At 35.4% G+C, this 22,739-nt stretch overlaps 2 protein-coding genes and 1 pseudogene across 5 annotated transcripts in view; 2 read left to right on the plus strand and 1 right to left on the minus strand.

The window, feature by feature from the left end:
- Positions 1-22,739, minus strand: part of YES1 (YES proto-oncogene 1, Src family tyrosine kinase) — a 70,601-nt gene that overhangs the window by 20,631 nt on the left and 27,231 nt on the right. For 2 of the 4 annotated variants that reach the window (XM_039844982.1, XM_039844992.1), the window contains exon 2: positions 2,585-2,857. In XM_039844982.1, the coding sequence (XP_039700916.1) occupies positions 2,585-2,849 (265 nt within the window). In that variant the 5' untranslated portion in view covers positions 2,850-2,857. Of the gene's footprint in view, positions 1-2,584; positions 2,858-5,788; positions 5,835-9,830; positions 9,991-22,739 lie in introns of those variants that run through there. The other 2 variants (XM_039844971.1, XM_039844977.1) reach the window with 2 other exon arrangements.
- LOC120588002 (translation initiation factor IF-2-like) overlaps positions 2,744-22,739 on the plus strand; it is a 48,623-nt gene continuing 28,627 nt past the window's right edge. The window contains exon 1 of the mRNA XM_039845044.1: positions 2,744-2,857. Within this exon, the coding sequence (XP_039700978.1) occupies positions 2,809-2,857 (49 nt within the window). The 5' untranslated portion in view covers positions 2,744-2,808. The remainder of the gene's footprint in view (positions 2,858-22,739) is intronic.
- LOC120591130 (uncharacterized) lies at positions 16,434-16,548 on the plus strand (annotated as a pseudogene).

The raw sequence follows: 22,739 nt of genomic DNA on the forward strand, positions 1-22,739 counted from the left end.
AAGTTTCGCTTGCTTGCCTGATGCTCACCTCCTGCTGTGCAGCCCAGTTCCTAACAGGCCACTGACTGGTACCGGTCTGCGGCCCAGGGACTGGGGACCCCTGCCTTATATATACCATTGTGTGCAGATGCTTAAAAGATTAGCACACTTAAACAGCCAAACTATTATCTACCAACAAAAGAATAAAACAAATTATCTCGTTTATTGGACTTCCCCCCTCTTCCCCACTCCCTGGTTCCAGTTCTATATTAACTACCTATTTGACATCTCTACTTGACTGGTCTAACAAGCTTTTAAAATGTATTAGGTACAAAACAAAGGTGTTGATTTTCCTCTTCTAACCTGCTACCCAAATCTTCCCTACCTAAGCAAATGGCACTACTAACCAATCAGGTACTCAACTCAAGCCAAGCCCGTGACCAGCACTGTCAGTTCTACCTCTAAAATATCTTATCTACTTTCTTTTCCATTTCTACTGCTGCAATCTTAATCTAAGTCCTTATTATCTTTCACTGGGACTGCAGGGTCTACTGAGAGTAGTAGCCTCCTAACCTGCTTCTGTATCTGCTTCCATTCTCCATTCTCCGCACAGCTGCCAGAATGTTTTTTAAAAAGGAAATTCAATTACGCAAACTTTTTACTAAATTTTCTACAATAGCTTCTTTCTGGCTTTAAACAAAACCCAAACTTCTTACCAGAGTCTATGAGGTCCTGAGTAATCCTGACTCCTCAATCCCGCATCAAACAATCTTACTACCTTTCCATACTGAGCTCCTCACTAGTCCTCAAAAATTGCCAAGTCCAACGGTACCTCCTAAACTCTGCATTCATTCTCTCTCTCTAGAAAGCTCTTTTCCCAGTTCTGCATATGTTTGGGTCATTCTCATTAACCAAATTTCAGCTCAAATGATTTTTTCTCAAGATGCCTTTCCATGATCATCCAAAGGGCCTGCGCCAAGTTTCTGGTTAGTTCTTTCATAGCATTTAAGAACCATTAAGCATACTGTTTAGTTGTTTGTATAATTATTGCCCAATCTTCACTATAATGTAAACTCCATTAGGGCAGAAACCTTGTTTCTCTTGCTTACAACTTTCTATACCTGGCACACAGACACTCCATATTTATTAATAAATGAACACCCATGAACTTACTATTTCATGTAAATAAACTGCTTTAGGTAGCTGAAGTATGTCTTTAAATTTAATATTTACTTTAATCATTTTGGATTACTATCTTTCCCAAACATAGAATCCTGAAAATATTTTAAACTTTAGCGGATGACTGAGAAATACCATCATGGCCATTTATTACTGAAGTATTTAGAGTTAGGAAGTTGGAATTAAGATTGTAACTGACTCGGAGGTCTATAACTCCCCAAATGAACAGTCTAACAGCATCAGTGCATGGCATTCCTCTGGTTTATTACTGGTCTAGAGGCAAGCAAATTGAAGGGACAAATTTATAGTCCATGCTTATAGAAAAGATTCTTCTTTTGTCCCCATTGTCAGTAAGGACACATGTTGCTTAATTTGATGCTGGCAACTGTTTTGTCAAGTCTAAAGATAAAGTGGACAGACACTCGAAGGGCTATAGCAGAAAGAGCAAAGAAACATGAGTTGTTGATGACATCAAAGAACTGCTGAATCAATGAATCCTGGAGCTCATGCTACTCTTTTAAATCAGATGTATTTTGTTATTCAAGGGAAACGCCTCTAGACATCAGATCTTTCTAAAAGAACTCTCTCTTTAAAATTTCTGACTAATTTTTAAGAGTATTTCTGGCTCCCTTAAAAGTTGTCAGCTGTCACTTCTTGCTGTTCTCTGAAAGGATATTATGATATAAATAATAAATAGAGTTCTGGAATAGGACATTAAATCTAGGCTCTCCTGCATATTATCTGTGATTCTAAAAAAAAAAAAAATCATTTAAACTTTGACCCTCAATTTTTTTTAAAGCAGTAGTACTTAATAGAAAAAATATATTATCACCACACTGCCACTTAATTAACATTTATTAAGTAATTACTAAAATATTTTAATAGCGGATAGCACTTTACAATCCTAAGAGTAACATTCATGAGGGTGGGGTATATTTTTTAAATTTTATTTTTCAATTACAGTTGACGTATACTATTATATTAGTTTCAGGGGTACAACAGTTAGCAGACATTTATATAGCTCATGAAATGATCACTCTAATAAGTCTAGTACCCATCTAACACCATACATAATTATTACAATATTGCTGACTATATTCCCTATGCTGTACTTTATATTATGGTTTAATCTTTATATCCCCAGTACCAGCCACATAATGGGCACTCAATAATTATTTGACAAATGAATTAATGAAATAATTAATGATGTAACTCAATACATAATTACCATCAGATTATCACCAAATTTCCCAGAACATCCATGTATATAACATTTTAATTTTTATATTAGAGACTTTAATTTTCACATAAACTTATTTAAAAAGTCCCCCAGTAAGTTATTTCTCTTACAGAAGGCAAACCTTATGTATGTATTGCCCAAAGTCATGTTCTCAAAATGACAACAGAACTGTCCATTTAATCTCACCTGTTAAACCAGCAGGAAATGAACTTGGCACCACTGAGAATGAGGAAGATGCTCCTCCAAAAGGTGTCACCCCTGAGGATCCTCCAAATGGTGTCATGGAAAGACTGTTAAAATTAATAGATGTTCCCTTTGCTGTAGATGTCGGTGTCGCTGCAGTGTGTTCTGCTCCATAATGGGTGACACTTGTATTGACAGGTTCTGTAGTGTTTTCTGTTCTATGTTTAATGGCTGGACTTTTGTTCTCTTTACTTTTAATGCAGCCCATTATCAAATCTACAAAAGTAATAAGGCAAATACTTTGAGAAGCAGTTAACATAAAGGACATGTCAAAAGATGTAATTCAAAAATTGACTTTAAACATGGCATTTTTCTGAAAAAAAAAAAAAGTAACATTAAACAAAAGCAAAGCAAAAAATCAGACAGCTGAAAATGAAGTCCCTTCCTCTCATTTGTCTTTATTACAATTCTGCTAAAGCATCATTCCAATCATGTCATTCTCTACCTCAACCACTTTAATGGCCCAATGACAACATGCCACAGTGTCCAGGCCAAATCAAGGGCTGTGAAGCCAGAGAGATCTAAGTTTGAATTTTGGCTTTCTATTTACTAGTGGAGTGATGCAGGTATATTGCTAAACCTCTCTGTATCTCAGTTACTTGAAAAGAATAATAATATCACCTACTTCATAATGTTTTCTATGAGGATTAACTTAAGTTCTAGATAATATCTGGCATGTAGTAGGTACTAGCAAATACTGGCTATATTCCTTCCATGTATACCAGCACTGTGTAACAAATATAATCTGAGCCGCAATATAATTTAAAAATTTTTAGTAGCCACATTAAAAAAAAACAGGTAAAATTAATTTAAGTAATATATTTTATTTAACCCAATACATCTAAAATATAATTATTTCAACACAGCAATATAAAAGTTTTGAGATGTTTTATATTGTTTTTTGTACTCTTAAAAATCTGGTACGTATTTTAAACTTAAAATATACCTCAATTTGGGCCAGGTACATTTCACGTACTCCAGAGCTCTATGTGGCTGGTGGCTACCATATATGACATCTTTTCCCTTACCTACTGATAGACACATCTCCAGTGCTTACCAAATATGACGCCAATTCAACTTCTCAACTTCATCTCCTATTATTTCCTCAAACTTTTCTCATGTGTACAAGAAAAAAAATCCTATTTCCTCAATACCTATGCCCTGTATTTTCTTATTTTTGTGGGGTTTTTTTTTCCTCATAAAAGTGCCTCTGTCCATAGTACTCTCCTCACATCTCTACTTGCTAAAATTTATCCATTAGCTGATGAGAATCACAAAATACTTTTCCTTTTAGGCTCTCTCTCCACATAATTGGTACAATATATTTTTCCTTAGAACATGCAGTGTACTTTTGGGAAGATTTTTATATGAGACTCTCATCTTATTGCTTTTTTTTTTTTTTTTTGCTTACTAGCCTAATTCTCAAGCTACCAAATTACAGGCAATATATTTCTTAAAAGCAAGAGTTACTCATCTCTTATACACTGTACAGCCTACCAACATGACATTCATATGTTTACTAACATTACAATATTACTAATACTAATATTGCATTAGTCTATGCACTTTCTGAAGCAGCACTAATAGAGATTTCATTAATTCACTTACTTTTAAAGGTCATTCTCATTTTACAGTTTTTCTCATATGGCATTCAAAAGGAAGAAGGTGAATAATGACTGTCTCAAATTCTAAAAGACTGAATGTTTATAACCTTGGCTGTATAATATTAATTTAAACTGTGGCTATAAATATTAAAATAGAAACAGTCTCAGAATCTCAGAGTTGGAAGGTTTCCATATCACTCTTAAATGAGTACATTCTCAAGATGTGACAGTTAAGGCCAGCACTGAAACATGATGGGCTGGAAATCTAAATATCTACTGAAAAAACACCATGAGACTTATAAGATAAATGCATAAAAGGCTTCTAAAAGTGAAAGAAGAAACAAAATATAACTCGTTTCACAATCTAGTGTTGGGAAAGTCTTTTAAAGCAGGGGTGCCCAACCCCCAAGGCTGCAAACCGCTACTGCACAACAGGAGGTGAGTGGCAGGTGAGCCAGCAAAGTTTCATTTCATCTGTATTTGCAGCTGCTCCCCAGCACTAGCATCACCATCTCAGCTCCACCATAGGTCATTAGGCATTAGATTCTCATAGAAGCACCGGTCCCTGGTGCCAAAAAGGATGGGGACCACTGTTTTAGAGCATAATGTAAAATTAGAAATCTTAAAGGAAAAGACTAACAGACACGTGATTATTGAACTTCCATGGGGACAGGGGTAGAGATAAAAACTCTTAAGTGAAGCTAAAGATATGAGAAATAGGGAGGGTATCTTTGTACTTGCTCATGCTCTTACTTCCCCTCTCAAGACACACACAAATGTACACATATGAAAACTGGGTGGCATTCTTAATATATACAACCCTTACATATTAAAAAAAAGAAAAAAGATAGCCCCTCAGAAAAATAGGAACACCTATCAAGAGGCAATTCACAGATAAAATATGAAAGGCCAATTAGTATATGAAGACATGTCCAATCTTCCTAGTCTTCGCTAATAAATGTAAATTTTAAAAGGTACCTTTTTGTTTACCAGATTGGCAAATTCTGACTCAATACTCAAGGTTGAAGAGTGACTTTTAACCAATAATCAAGACATATATCCACAAAACATGTTAAATACACAAATATTTTTAAATCCATACAAAGAATCTTCAAAATACCTATATCCAAAGTCTAAATATTAATAAAACATTAACAATTACATAGACTTTGAAAGAATAGCAGTTGTATGATGGAGAAAAAATTATGAAAGCCAGTAATGGTAATTTACTTTAAATTTGATTATAGGCTGATTGAAATATATCAATTCATAACAGGGGTTCCTATATTTATTCACCCTCCCCCATATTTTCATTCCCAGCTTCTTTAATTCCTCATTTGCATCCTTTTCTCCATCCAGGATCCTTGCTTAGGTCTTTTCTCCCTGTAAGACATCACTTCTAACACTTCTCTTCCTTTAAAAAACCGCCTTTTTTTTTCTTGCCCTATCAGTTTTCCATTACTACTACTCTCTTAACCTGTACTCCATCTTCTCTTTCTTAATCCAGAGTCTTTAGTCCAACTTTTCACATCTACCCACTTACCCTTTCTAATAGCTCCAGGATTGACCAACATTTTCAGTCCAGTTCCACTAGCACCCCATTATCAACACACAGAAGCCATCACTGCTGCCCATATCCTTCAGAAACATTATTATAAATGTAGGACATGATTTACAATTTAAAGTAAACTTCAGGTGCAACTAGTTCAAAAGACTTTTATGGGTTGTCTTAGAAACTAACATCATTTAAAACATTTATATGGAAAAGTCTCTATAAGTTCCAAGCTATTAACACAAATTATATATTTATTAACAATACATATTTATTAAGACACTATAAAGGAAACTGGAAATAGCAAGAAATGGTCCCTTTTCTTTAAATAAAGTTATAAATAAGGTTAGGAAACCGGTACAGTATTGTAAAAGGTGAAAAATGCTAGAGTGGAGGTATGTACAAAACACTATGGGAACACAACAGAAGTCATCAACTCTGCCTTGAGTGCTTGAGAAAGAAAATTCTGCAAAGACAGTGGCAACTGATCTAGACCTTAAAGAGATGGAGACTTAAGGAAGAGGAAGTAGGATATTCCAGGAAGAATGAAAAGTATGCAGAATAACTCAGATGCTTCAAAAGGCATAGCATATTTGGAAACAGAAAACTTTGGCAGGAGTATAAGGGGGTGTGTGTTTTTGAGAATGGTGGGACAGATGGCTAGAGGTAGAGGACATTTACACATAAAGAGGATTATTTGCTATGCAATAACTTTTAGTCCTTATCCAGGAAGCACCGGGAAGTTATTTAAGATTTTTAAAAAGGTGACTAGCAGAAGATATGAGTTTTAGAATAACTATGGTAGTAGGAATTATAGACTGGAAAGAAAGAAATAATGGTGGCAGTAAGTAGAGCTGTAAAACTACTGCAATGACCTATGTGAGGAAGGAAAAAAGCAGGAACATTGTGGGGCCAAAGATGAAGGGAAAATGAGAGGTACATATTAAATAGAATAATCAAGTTATACTATCAGTTGAATATGAGTAGAGGATTTTCCTGAACACTTTAAAAGTAGTTACTATGTGTGTTAAGGGCTGGATAACCCCAAACTTTCTAGTTTGAATTGAATGGAACACTATAACTTAGGAAGAGAAGAAACAGGTTTTTCTGGCCCACTGAGTTCAGTTTCAGATGTTAGTTTTAGGTGCCTGTGGGGCATCTTGTTAAATCCAGCGGAGGACTGATAATAAGTCTAAAGCTCAAAAAAAAAGTGAAAACCGGAAAAAGATTAAAACAAAAATATTTTCACAGTTTAACCACACCTGTTGGAGATAATAAAACTCATCCGAGGCACAGGTTTGGAGGGGTGTGAAGAATTAATAGAATGTTGCAGTGCACCTACATATAAGGAATAGACAAGTAAAGAAATTAGGAAGCAGAAATTCCAGTTGGGAATATTTTCAGAAATATAAAAACATGGTTGGAAAAGATAACCATCAATTTAAAGACAGTGGAATGGGTTAGGGAAGAATTCCAAATATATCTATGGCATCTTTTTTTTCTTAAAAGAAACATGAAGCAAATAGAGAAAAATATTAATGTGCTAAATGTGGGTAACGACATAATTATTTTAGTTTGAAGTATTTTATAATTTAAAACACATTTAATAAGAAGTAAAACAGCATAGTGGAAGTAAAGATACAGACTTTCAGGAAGAAAATGGCTAATAAGACCAAATAAATACCAAAATAAAGTCAAGTGCATTTATATTGATTTATAAGGCCAGCTGATCAGTAATTAGGAGCTCGGTAACTTTGGCAACAGCATTTCTTAGTGTTCTGAAAATAAAAGCTAGATCGCATTAAGTTGAATAATAAATTAATGACTAGAACATGACAATGTGGAGAATTTTTGGAATGTAACATCTTCACAAATTGGGAACACACATCTTTTATTAAGACATTTATTAACTCATTTCTTAGTCTAATTCATTGATCCTCTCCTTCAGTCTTTGTGTAATCTAATACAGCAGATGCTTAGTTACTCAATAGCTGCTGCTCTCTCCCTGCTCTGATTTTGTTCACTCTCCTCCCATCTGCCAAGTCCTTCATCTGTACAGCCCTAGGTAGTATAGTAAACAATGACAGAATTAAGTCACTCATGTGGTCTTATCCCTTTTGTCTATTAACTGTGTAAGCCATCAGCATGGGCTTCTAGGAAGTTTTCTTCACTTGTAAAAAGAAATACAAGACAGGAATATTCCTATTCTTCCTTAGATGTTATCTATGATGCCTAAATCTGAAAGAGCCATTCAAATACTACAAAGCATCCATCTGAAAAAAGAACACCAACATACTGAGAATGGTAGGACTGAAAGATGAAATCGACTTGGGTTTTTGATGATGTTGCTCAGATATTAAATTATACAACCCTATAATAACCCTAGAACACACTTTGCCTCAGAAATCTTATTATGTGAGATAACAAATACCTACTGTACATAAGCCAGTTTTACTTTGGTTCTCTGTTAACTGCAGCTGAAAAGATTTTAAATAAACTACTTAAATCACATGACAATGGTTATTAAATCCCTTTTCAACATATCAGGATTCAAGAGCTTATTAAAAATACAGACATGCATTGCATAATATTTTAGTCAACAATGAACCATGTATGAGACAGTGGTCCCATAAGATTATAATGGAGCTGAAAAATTCTGATTACCTAGTGATGTCATAATGTTTTAGCATAATGCATTACCGATGTGTCTGTGGTGATGCTGGTATAAACAAACCTACTGTGCTACCAGTCACATAAAAGTATAGCACATACAATAATGTACAGTATATCATAGTTGATAATAATAATAAAGGACTACGTTACTACCGGTTTATGCATTTACTATACTATACTTTTTATCATTATTTTTGAGAGTGCTGTTTCTACTTATTAAAAAAAAGTTTGCTGTATATAACAGTACACTGTGCTACAGTACACCATGTGTTTACCTTGTCTCTTGAATGCATAATTTTCACTTGTGCTTAATTTAATCTTGTGTTGTTTTGTATGGTAATATGCTACAGAGGCCTATAGTCTAAGAGCAACAGGCTACATCATACAGCCTAGGTGTGTGGTGGGGTATACCATCGAGGTTTGTGTAAGTCACTCTATGATGTTTGCAAAACTATGAAATCACATAATGATGAATTTCTCAGAATGTTTCCCTGCCGATGAGTAGTGCTTGACTGTAAATCTCAAACTTCCCTCAATTTATATAACTCTGAGATAGCCTTAATATTGTAAAACTTACAATATTTTGCCTATAAAGGTAAAATTAAAATTTTCAGCAAACTATTTCATACTGATATTTGGTGAAACATAATATGCATGAAAATATGCTGACAAGGCTTTTAAATCAATTTGAATATTCCTGCTACTTTAAGATTTTTTGAGAAATATGAACTTATTTAAAATTAAGAAATCTTCTCTTGCACACTATCAGAAATACTTTCCTAAAATGATTTCTTTAAACAAAATCAACTTTGAGGTATAATTTACATACAAAAACAAAAAACATGCACCAATTTAAAGTATATGTTTTAATGAGTTTTGACAAATATCTATAACTGTGCAACCAATACTATAATCACAATACAGAATATTTTGATCACACCCAATAGGTTTTGTTGTAACCGTTTCCCAATCAATCCCAACCCCGGGCCTAGACAACCATTGATCAGTTTTCTGTAACTAAAGATGTATCTTTTCTAAAGTTTCATATAAGTGGAATCATATGCAGTCTTTTTTTTTGGCTAAGCAATGTGTATCTGAGACACTTTCATGCTGTTGTATAAACAGGTAATTCATTAATTCTTATTGCTAAGTAGAATTCCATCATACGAATATACCATAATTTATTTACTCATTTACTTGTTGATGGCTATCTGGGTTGTTCTAATTTGGGGCTATTATAAATAAAGCAGTTATAAACATTCCTGTACAAGTCTTTGGGTGAGCAGATGTGTGTCTCCTCCACCCCCGCAATATCTAGGACTGGAACTGCTTGGTCATATAAAATTAAGTATACCCTTACCATAAGAAGCTGCTAAACTTTTCCATGGTGGCTGTACCATTTTGCATCTCCACCAGCAACGAATATGAATTCCTGTTGCTTCACATTCTCCACAACAGTTCTAAGTCTTTCTTTTCCCTCTCAGAAATCCATCATATATTTACTTGAGTTTGGATGTGACCTAAATATGCAGACAACTCTTTTATGCTTTATTCTTTCTAAAAAAGCTTTGACAACTGCAATCTATTGATATCAAAAGGTAGCTCACAATATAAAATACATATGGCTGACTGGATGTTATACATATTTATAACATGAGTATTATCAAAATCATTAGAATTGCAAATTAACCACTGATTTCTAGTTCACTGACAGAAATAATGTTCAGGACCTAGGTAATTGCCAAACATCTTTATCACCATTTAATTTGTCAGAAGCTATCAAAAGCATTTCAACAAGCCTGTCCTCTTAAACTCCAAATTATTTCTATACTTAGGTTAGAGTATGTAAGTAAGAGGGCATAGTTACTAAGACACCATGATGATTCTTTCATGTCTGTAATGTTTCAATCGATCAGTTTCTCACTCTTAAAATCCCATTTAAAAAATTAAGGCATACATATGCAAAATTCATCCTTATTAGTGTCTGGGTCTGCAAGTTTTGACAAATACAAACAGTTGTGCAACTGCCACTTCAATGAAGATAAAGAACGGTCCCATCACCGCCCAGTGATATGTCCACGCACTTTTATAGTCAAGCTCCACCCCAAGCCCAGGCAACCACTTACCTGTTTTCTGTTCTTATAGTTTCACCAGATACCATACAGTATGTAGCTCTTTGATTTTGGCTTTTTTCACTAAAATTAATGCATCTGAGATCCACCCATGTTTTTACAAGTATCAATTAATTCTTTTTTCCTCTAAGTAGTATTCTACTATATGCATACGCTGCTATTCATTCATTCATTCATTCCCCGGATGAAAGACATGAGTTGTTCTTGGTTTTTGAAAATCACAAATGCAGCCACTATGAACTCATACATACAGGTTTTTCTGTGAAGAAAAGTTTTTGTTTCACTTAATACCTAGGAGTGAAACTGCTGGGTTGTATGAGAAGTATAAGTAGGACTTTATAAGAAACTGCAAAACTTTTCCAAAGCAGCTTTAATATTTTACATTCTTATCATCAAAATCAGAGTTCCAGTTGCTCTACATCTTCATCAACACTGTCACTGTCAGTTTTTCTCGGTGTGTAGTGCTACTGCTGTGGTTTTAATTTACATTTCCCTAATAACTAAGCACCTAATATTAAGAATCTTTTCATGTTATTTGCTACCCATATCTACTATGGCAAAGTATATGTTCAAGTCAATTTTTCAATTGAGTTGTTCCATTTATATTCTGCAAACAAGAATACTTACTATAATACTATTACGCTCTTTATATATTCTAGAATCAAGTTATTTGTCAGATATATGTATTGCAATATTTTCTCTAGCACTTTCCTTTGCATTTTTATAATAGTATCCTTAGGCATGATTTTTCATTTTGATGTTCAATCAAGAATATTTTGTTTTATGGTTTGTGCTGTATATGCCCTATTTCAAAATTCTTCACCAAAGGAGTTTCTCCTATGCTTTCATCTAGAAGTTTTAGCGCTTTACATCAGGCCTACTGAGACATTTTAAGTAAATTTTTGTGTATGTTACAAAATCCAAGGTTCAATATTTTCAAACTGGATATACAGTTCTTTGACAACTAAGTTGTTAAAAAGACTATCCATCTCTCATTGAATTATCGTGGTACCTCTGTCAAAAATCAAGTAATTTATATATGTGTGGGCCTATTTCCATGCTATTAGTCCTATTTCTGTATATGTCTATGTTTATGTCAATTATCACAATGCCTTCATTGCTATAGCTTTACAGTAAGTCTTGAAAATTGATAAGATAAGTCCTCCAGTCTTTTCATCTTTTTCAAAATTTCTTTGGATACTCTAGAGCGGGAGGGCAACAAATTTTTTTTCTGAAAAGGGCCAGAGACTAAACATTTTAAGTTTTGCAGAACAAATTGTCTGTCACAAGTACTTGACTCTGCCATTTTAGTGTGAAAGCAGCCACAAACAATACATAAATGTGTACGTGTGGCAGTGATGCAATAAAACTATTTCCTAAAAAGGGGGTAGGCCAGATTTGGCAAGTTGTAGTTTGGCAAACCATGCACTAAGGATTCTGCATTCTCACACAAATTTTAGACACAGCCTGTCAATCTCTACACAGAAAAGCCTGCTGGGATTTTGACTGGGATGATACTGAATCTACAGATCAATTTAGGGAGAACTGACATCTTAAAAAATATTGATCTCCTGATTCATGCATTTAGTACTCCATTTATTTAGAACTTTAAAATTTTCTCTCAGCAATATTTTGTAGTTTTCAGTGTATAAGTCTTGTTCAATTTTTGTTAAATTTATCTCTAGGCATTAATGTTTTTTTGAAGCTACTATAAATGGTATTATTTCTGTTTCCATGTTCATCACTTACATAATACTAAGTATGTGTGTGTGTGTAACCTGACACTTATACCTTCTTATCTTGAGACCCTACTAAACTCACATGTTAGTTCTAGTAGCTACTCTGTAGGTTCTGCAGAATTTTCTACATTCAAAATCATGTGTACAAATAAACACTGTTTTATTCTTTCCTTTCAAGGTGAATGTCTCTCTCCACCTTGCCTGACTGCACTGGCTAGCACCTCTAGTACAATGCGGAACAGAAGTGATGAAAGAGGACATCTTTGCCTTGTTCCTGTTCTTAAGTGGGGGATGCATTCAGTCTATCATCATTAAGTATACTAGCTGTAAGATATTTTTGTAGCTGACTTTCATCAGGCTGAAGAACATTCTCTGTTTGCTGAGAATTTTTATCACGAATGGGCATTAAATTTTGTCAAATACTTTTCTATATCTATTTATATGATCATGAGCTTTTTCCTTCATTCAATTGATATGGCGAATTACAGTAATTGATTTTTCTTTTTTTACTGGCTTTATTAAAATAGAGTAGCTGCTCGAATTTACATAGTACCATTCATGAGGTTTTTTTTTTTTCAATTATAGTTGGCATACAATAGTATATGTTTCAGTTTTACAGCAAAGTGATGAGATCTATATAACACACAAGTGACCACCCTACTAAATCTAGTGCCCCACTTCCTCCTTACATATTTATTACATTATTATTTTCCTTATGCTACACTTTATATCTCCATGTTTCATTCTATTTTCGTACATTCTAGAATTTTGCTCCCCCCAACTCCCCCCCATCCCCCAAAAAAATACCTCAAGAGAGACTCCTATACAGACTTCTGGCATTATTATTCTACATAGTGTCCTACTGGAACTTTTCCTTGTAACTTGTTGCAGCTGCCTTAGCCTCCATGAATTCTGACCTCTGACTCTTCAACTTGTTGAAACCACTGTCCTCTGCTCAAGCCCCCTGTTCTCCGCTCTGCAATTCAGACTGTGCCTCTAGGCAGACGCTGGAGTGATTGGGTGACCATTCAGCTCACCTTCTTTGTTTCCCATCTTTCAGGGATCACAGTCCTCCATTTCTGTTGTTCATATTTTTTATATTACTTTTATATACAAATATATGTTATTCATATATTTTATCCAGATTTTCAGTTTGAGGTTTTTTGTTGTTGGTGGTTGGTTGGTTGTTTTTGGATGGTGTGGGGTGGAGATGGTGAATCCATTATGGCCACTTAAAATGATCTTAGAAGTTAATCCCTAGAAAAACATTTCATCCCTTGTTTTTTTGTTTGATATTTTTAGAGTCAAAAGGAAAGTTTATTAGAAAAGGGGTAACACTCCATGGACAGAATGTGGTCTCCTCTCAGAGGCAGAGAGTGAGAGAGACAGTGAGAGCGCCTTGGTTGTAATATAAAGTACAGAGGATGTTTACTTCTACATAAATGTATAATTTGGTTAATATAACAGAAAAAGAATTTATTCCTTAATGATCACTTTTAAACAAATTAACATTTCAAGAGTTTTACTGTATGTAATCAGTTTAAGTATTCTATGGCATTTTTCTTTTAATTTCAAGAAAAAATTTTAAAAAAGAAAAATAATTTTTAAAGTATTATTTTCAGGAGGTCCAAGATGGCAGTGGCGTTGGAGGGTGCTGAATTCCCCCACTCCCATGAGCAAACTTAAATACACATGTATATGGAAAGCAACCACTCCTGCAAGACAACTGAAGGCTGAATGAACAGCCTCTGAACAAGAAACAGGTGAAAGAGACCCAATGGAGAAGGCTGGGAAACCATGGGAGCTCTCTAGGAGCTGCAGGAACTTGCTGGGCCAGAGAAGCAAGTAAGCCCCATTGTTTATGATCCCCTCCACTTCCGTAAGGCAGGTGGGAGCTTTATCCTGGTGCTATGGTCTACCTGCAAGATCACCTCAGCATTCCCAGCTACACTGCTGGAGCCTTTTGCGTCCTAACAAAGGGAGCAAGCAGGAACAATGGGGGTGGTACCTGGCCTCCCTGTTAGGGACCACTCTAGTCCCACAGGCCAGTGCCATAGGTACCATAAGCACCTGCCCTGCCTCAACTGGCTTCCCAAAACTACACAGCACTTAAAGCCTACACAGAAGTTGCTTCCACATCAGATCACTTTCTGTACAAAAAAGAGACTATATAAAGACTGGGGAGCCAGGAGAACTCTCCAGGGACTGAAAGAATTCTCCAAGGTGGGGGTGCTTGTAAGCACCATTGTTTACATCCTCTTCCACCTCCAAAGGGTGGACAGAGGCTCTATCCAATTGCTCTGGCTTACTTGCAAGGTGGCTGGCAGTATGTTCCCAGACACATGGCCTGGGTCCATTTCAGTTCCAAACAAAAGAAGCAAGCAGGATCAACAGAGAATTACTACACACACCTTGCCTTCCTACCTGGAGCCACCCCAGGTGGGTAAGTCAGTGTCCCAGGTAGCCTTAGGCACCCACTCAATTCCTATTAACCTGCCAAAACCACTTGGCATATACAGCCTACACAGAGGTCACTTCTACATAAGGCCATTTTCTCAATACTGGGAGAGATACCTGTTTTACCTAATTCATAAAAACAAACACAGAAAGTCAAACAAAATGAATATCTCTCAAATGAAGGAATAAAAAAATCTCCAGGAAAAAAAAACCCTAAAGAAACAAAGATAAGTAATTTGCCTAATAAAGAATTCAAAGTAAAGGTCATTAAGAATGCTCACTAAACTTCAGAGTGGAACAGGGAGAACTTCAACAAAGAGTTATAAAGTATAATAAAAAAAAACAAGCAGACATGAAGAATACAATGACTGAAATAGAAAGCACATTAGAAGGAATCAACATCAGATTAGCTAATACAGAAGAATGATCAGCGACCTGGAAGACTAGTGGAAATCAACCAGTAAGAACAGAAAAAAGAAATAAATTTTAATAAACAAGGATAGTTTAAGGCAGGGGTCCACAACCCCCAGGACATGGACTGGTACTGGTCCATGGTCTGTTGGCAACCGGGCTGTACAGCAGGAGGTGAGTGGTGGGCAGGAGGGCAAGCGAAGCTTCATCTGTATTTCTAGCTGCTCCCCAGCGCTAGCTGGCATCACCGCCTCAGCTCCACTTCAGATCATCAGGCATTAGATTCTCATAGGAGCACTGGGTCCCTGGTGCCAAAAAGGTTGGGGGCCACTGGTAAGGGACCTCTGGGATAATATCAAGCACTCAAACATTCACATTATAGGGATCCCAAAAGGAGAAGAAAGAGAGAAAGAAACAGAAACTTAATTTAAAGAAATGATAGCTGAAAACTTTCCTAACCTAGGAAAGAAAACAGACATCTAGGTCCAGGAAGCACTGAGAGCCCCAAATAAGGTGAACCCAAAGAGACCTACACCAAGGCATGATGTAACTAAAATGGCAAAGGATAAACAATCTTGAAGGAAAAATGAACTGCATACAAGAGAATCCCATACAACTATTGGCTGATTTCTCAGCAGCAACTTTATATGCTAGAAACTGCGGAATACATATTTTTTTCAAGTGCACATGGAACACCCAGGATAGATCACATATTGGTCACAAAACAAGCCTCAATGAACTCAAGAAGATTAAAATCATATCAAGCATCTTTTCTGGCCACAATGTCATGAAACTAGAAATCAACTACAGGATAAAACACAAACACATGGAGACTAAACAACATGCTACTGAACCACCAGCAGATCAAAGAGGAAATCAAAATCTATCCTGAAACAAATGAAAATGAAAAGACAACTTTTTGAAATATGGGATGCAGCAAAAGCAATTCTAAGAGGGACATTCATAGCTGTACACAACTACCTCAAGAAACAAGAAAAATCCCTAATAAACAATCTTACTCTACACCTAAAAGAACTAGAAAAAGAACAAACAATACCCAAAGTAAACAGAAGGAAAGATATAGCCAAGATAAGAGTAGAAATAAACAAAATAGAAATTAAGAAAACAAGAGAAAAGGACATGGTTCCATAGTGTACCAGTTAGCACGTCTGCTATACATGCAGAAGGTCCTGGGTTTTCACTCCAGTGGAGCCACGGTCCATGGTCTACAGCCGTGCCACCCTGAACAAGCCCGATGTCCAATCTCAGAAGCTAAGCAGGGTTGGGCCTGTTAGTACTTGGATGGAAGACCACCTAGGAAGACCAGGTGCTGTAGGCATAGATAATGATAATAATAATAGTAATAATAATAAAATAAAAAGCAAAAAATAACAGAAAAGATCACTAAAACTAAGAGCTGGTTCTTTGAAAAGATAAAAATGACGAACCTTTAGCCAAACTCATCAAGAAAGAACAGAGCCTAAATAAATAAAATAGTCAATGAAAGAGAAGTTACAACCAACACCACAGAAATACAAAGTAATACTATGAACAATTATATGCCAACAAATTTGACAATCTAAGAGAAATAGATAAATTTCTAGAAGTATATAACCACCAGACTGAACCAGGGAGGAATACAAAATCTAAACAAATCAATTACTAGCAATGAAATTAAAGCAGTAATCAAACTCCCAAGAAACAAAAGTCTGAGACCAGATGGCTTCACAGGTGAATTCTACCAAACAAAGAATTAATAACTATTCTTTTCAAACTATTTCAAAAAAATTAAAGAGGAAAGAATGTTGCCAAATTCATTCTACAAGGCCAGAATTATCCTGATACCAGAATCACACAAAGACATTACAAGAAAAGAAAATTACAGGCCAATATCCTTGATGAATATAGATGTAAAAAATCTCAGTGAAATATTAGCAAACCAGATTCAATAATACATTAAAAGTATTATACATCATGACCAAGTGGGATTCATCCTAAGGATAGAAGGATGGTTCAACGTCCCTAAATCGATGTGATATATCGCATTAACAAAATAAAGGATAAAAATCATATGACCATCTTAATAGATGCAGAAAAAGCATCTGACAAAATTCAACATCCTTTTATGATTAAAACTCACAACCAGAGATATAAAGTACAGCATAGGGAATATAGTCAATAATGTAGTAACTACATAGTGCCAGGTAGGTACTATACTAATCAGGGGGATCACTTTGTAAATTACATAAAGGTCTAACCACTATTCTGTACACCTGAAACTAATATAAAATAAAATTAAATGTCGACTCAAATTGAAAAAAAACTCACAATGAAGTAGGTACAGAAGGAACATATCTCAACATAATATACGTTACATATGAAAAACCCACAGCTAATATCAAAATGATGAAAAGCTGCAAGCTTGTCCTCTGAGATCAGGGACATGACAACAATGCCCGCTATCACCACTTCTATTCAACATAGTATTGGAAGTCCTAGCCATAGCAATCAGACGGCCCCCTTCCCCTGCCCTCCAAAAAAGACAGAAAGAAATAAAAGGCATCCAGATCAGAGAGGAATAAGTAAAACTAAAACTATCGTTATTTGCACATGACAAGATACTCTGCATAGAAAATCCTAAAGACTCCACCAAAAAACTATTACAATTAATAAACAAATTCAGTAAAGTTGCAGGATACAGAATCAATATACAGAAAAATCTGTTGTGTTTCTAATACATCAACAGCAAATGATCAGAAAAATAAATTAAGAAAAAAATCCCATTTACAATGGCATCAGAAAGCAAAAGATACCTAGGAATAAATTTAACCGAAGAGGTGAAAGACCTGTACTCTGAAAACTGTAAGACATTGAAAAAGACCTAAAGAAGACACAATAAATGGAATACTTTGCTCATGAATTGGAAGGATACATTTTAAAAAAATGTCCTAATTCCTAAAACAATATACAAATTCAATGCAAACCCTATTGAAATACCAACAGCAATCTTCTTAAGAGTTAGAATCACTCTTAAGAATAATCCTAAAATTTATATGGAACCACAAAAGACCCTGAACAGCCAAAGAAGTTTTGAGAAAGAACAAAGTGGGAGGTATCATACTTCCTGATATCAAACTATATTATAAAACTACAGTAAACACAACAGTATGGTACTGGTATAAAAATAGATATATAAACCAACGGAATAAAACAGGCCCAAAATAAACCCTCGCTTATACGTAGTCAATCTACAACAAAAGAGGCAAGGATATAAAATCGGGAAAAGACAGTCCCTTTCAGTAAGTGGTGTCGGGAAAACTAGACAGATACATACTTACAAAAAAAGAAAAAGAAACGGCTATTTTCTTACACCATATGCAAAAATAAACTTAAAATAAATTAAAGATATATATATATATATATATAAGACCTGAAACCATAAAACACCTGGAAGAAAACAGAGGCAGTAAACTCTGACACTGAAGTTAGTAGTATTTTTTTCTGATATATTCCTTGGGCAAGGGAAGCAAAAGAAAAAATAAAGAAATAGGACTACATCAAACTAAAAAGTGTTTGCACAGCAAAAAAAACCAATAAAACAAAAAGTCAACCTACTGAATGGGAGAAGATATCTGCTAATGATCTATTCGATAAGGGGTTCCTATTCAAAATATATAAAGAACTCATACAATTTAACACCGAAAAAAACAAAACAAAACAAAAAACAAAAAACTAATTAATCTGAATAGACATTTCTCCAAGGAGGATATACAAATAGCCAACAGACATATGAAAAGATGCTCAAAATCACTAGTCATTGGGGAAATGCAAATTAAAACCATAATGAGATTATCACCTCACACCTGTCAGGATGGCTATCATCAATAAATCAACAAATAATGATTGCTGGCAAGGATGTGAAAAAAAAGGGAACCCTCACACACTGTTGGTGGGACTGCACATTAGTGCAGCCGCTATGGAAAACAGTATGGAGATTGTCCCAAAAAATAAAAATTGAGTTCCCATAAGACCCAGCAATTCTTCTGGTATTTATCTGAAGAAAACAAAAACATTAATATGAAAAGACATATTCATCCCTATGTTCACTGCATTACTAGTAACAGCCAAGATACAGAAGCGACCTAGATGTCCATCAATAGATGAATGGATAGAGATGAATATTATGCAGCAATAAAAAAGAATGAAATATTTCCATTTGCAACAACATGGATGTATCTAAACTCTAGAGGATATTATGCTAAGTGAAATCTAAAAAACAATTAAAACAGAAAGACTCACAGATATAGAAAACAAGATAATGGTTGCCAGAGGGGAGGGGCTGTGGGGATAGGAAAAAAGGTAAATAAAATATAAAGTATCGGGGTGGCTCCATAGTGTAACGGTTAGCATGTCTGCTTTACATGCAGAAGGTCCTGGGTTTGCACCCTAGGTGGAGCCACGGACCATACCCCAGGTGTGCCAGGCCCCAGGTGCATGCCGCAAGCGGGTGGGAAAGAGATGCCCCGCCTTCAGAGATCCAGTTCTTAAGGGGAAACGGCAGCATCCATAGGTCAGGGGTGGAAGTGGGGAGGCGGGGGATGGGAATTAAAGAGGGAGAAATAAAAAATAAAGTATTGTTTCTTTATGTATGCTTGATAAGTATAAAATTTATACTCAGCATTTGTTAGGCCATGTTGGACTCAAGAAGGGGTTTTATTCTAATGATAAAAATGGTAATAGGGAAGAGGCAAAAATACCCTAAAAATCAGAAACTACAGAACCATCTGATCATACAGATTAATCTCAAAAAAGGTGAAATTTAAATTTGAATGCAGGTCTTGACACTAGGTAATCATTGCTTTATTGCTAGGAGTTTATTGGTTCCCCACCATAATGTGGATTCAGTATCTCTATTTCTGTACTCCTCCTGATGCTTTAACCAGCTACTTGCTACTGGGATGGTTCTTTCTGACCTCATAACTTCTATTTGCTTACAACTTTGATTTACTAATGGTCTATTCCAGTTTACTTCAATCTCCCACAGCCACTACTTGATTCACCTATTTCTGAGTTTGCACTGGCATGAAAAAGAGTAAAAAGCAAAAGAATATAAACTACTATCTAACTGCCCTAACTTGTTCACCAGTTATGGTTTGGCCATCAGGTGTTCATCCCATGGTCTCCTTAAGAGACTATGGGCCTACAAAGTACCATGGTGACTCGTCTGTTTAGCATAAGGTCTTGCTTTAATAGCTAGTATAGATACACACTTTAGCAAAATGTACTAAAAGTAAACAGCTTTCAAATTGAAAGAAATTTCTCTATTAGACTGTTTTTCTTCTATGAAGTCAAGAGATTGGGAAGATTAAATTTTAGTGCTGATCTAGCCCCACTCAGTCACCTGCCACTACTAGAGGGTGGAATCAGGTTAATACATGCAAAGTTTAACCTTGATTCCTCATCACACCTGAACTACTTTTTCACCTTTACTGGATAATGGGCAAGAGAAGGTAGAGTGGAACTAAAAATATCAACAGAGCTTTGCTGATGGGGCGACAAATCTTCAGGAGTGGGGAAGTAAAATGGCCCCTTCACCATTTCTTACATGGCTGTCTTGTCACCCCTCAAAAGAATGTAAATTATTGTACTTGAATACCTAGACCATTACATTTGCTTTTCTTTCAAAATCTTGTAAGAAATAAAGGATTAATAAGGTAGTGACAACAACAAGAATATCAGGTATTTAAGACAGTCAGGCATTCTCTTTTCAAACCTCTGGCCTTTCATAATCCTGTCTATTTCAACTTTCCTATTTCTCTTTTTTCTATATATCATATATTAGAAAAATTTATTCCAATTTTCTTATGTTTCTCATACTTGCTTATAATCTCAATTTTGATTTCTCACCTTGCTTCTTGCTTCCATTACATTAAAAGTGCCCATTATGATCCCCAAATTAATTCCAAATGCTAAATTCAATAGTCAATTTTCAGCCCTCATCTTACTTGACCTGTCAGCCACATTCAACACAGGGATCAATTCTTTTTCCTTAAAATGCTTTCTCTACCTGGTTCTAGAACACACTCTATTAGTTTTCCCCATCTTACTGGCTGCTCCCTTCCCAGTCTCCTTTGCTGGTTTTTCCTCATCTCCTTGACAAATAAAAACAGTGCTGTAGGAATGACTTCTTTATTTATATTCATTCCTTTGTATCACCCAGCCTTATTACCTTTAAATACCATTTATACATCAATGATTACCAAATTTATATCTTTATGGATTTCTAGTCTTCTCACCTGAATCCTAGATTCGTTTTTTAAAAATGTCCTCAATACGCACACACTTAGATGACTCATAGTACTGAATTATTTCAGTAGCCTAAATGGTCTCCCTTGTTCCTGCCTTTGCACCCCTTACAGGCTTTTCTCGAAATATCAGAGTTATCCTTTTAAAACATAAATCATTTCATAATTTGCCCAAAGACTTCCTGCTGCATTCCCAGCACTTACAACGGTCTTCAAGATCCTGCTATGTAGTCTCCATTATTTCTCTAATCTCATTTCCTACTACTGTGTCCTTACTTGCCCCACTTTTGCCAAATGGCCTTCTTATTATCCTTCAGACAAGCCAAGCATACTCCCATCTCCAGCTACTGCGCGTTCTTCTCTCTGCCTGGAAAGCTCTTCTGCCAGATACCTGCGTGGCTCATCCTCTCAGCTTCTTTAGATCTTTGTGCTATTATATCATTTTCTCAATGAGACCTTCTCTGACCACCCTACATAAAGCAGCAATACAACATTCCAAGAGCACTGCCTATTCCCCTTGAACCTTCCTTTACTTTTCTTGATATATTTATTATTATATAAAACATAAGGATTGAGAGCACAGACTGTTTTGTTATGTTTACTGGATGTACATACAATGATTAAGAACACAGACTTTAAAGACAATGTCTGGATTCAAAGTCTGTATCAACCACTTAAGAGCTGTGTGAGCTTTGTCAACTTACTCAACCTTTCTGTGCCTGTTTCCTCAACTGGTAAACGGTAATAAAAGTAAGACTCAAAAGAGTTATTGTGAGACTTGAAATAAAATAAAAAAAAAAGAGTTGTTCTGAGAATTAAATGAGTTAATATATGTAATATACCTAAAACAGTGCCTAGCATATGTTAATCACTAATGTTTGCTATGATGGTAATGACTTGGATAATAATGATGGCTCTTCTTTCCAGAATATAAGAATGGGCAAAATATTATTTTCCAATTTTACTGAAGTGTAACACATAGGCAGAAAAGTAAATGTAACAAATGTACAGCTCAATGAACTAGCACAAAGTGAACACCAATGTATTCATCACCCAGATCAAGAAACATACTCCCAGCAACCATTCTACTGGAAGTATACCCTGCAGTAGATTGGGGGCTCACACAGTATGCACCACTAAATAATTTTTCAGGGAGGCTGTGCCAGTTTATACTCCTATCAAAAGAGTATGAGAATTATCACTACTTCATATCTTCACCAATATC

This window comes from Pteropus medius, unplaced genomic scaffold (assembly GCF_902729225.1).
Source record: "Pteropus medius unplaced genomic scaffold, Ma_sr-lr_union100, whole genome shotgun sequence".
Classification (NCBI taxonomy): Eukaryota; Metazoa; Chordata; class Mammalia; order Chiroptera; family Pteropodidae; genus Pteropus; species Pteropus medius.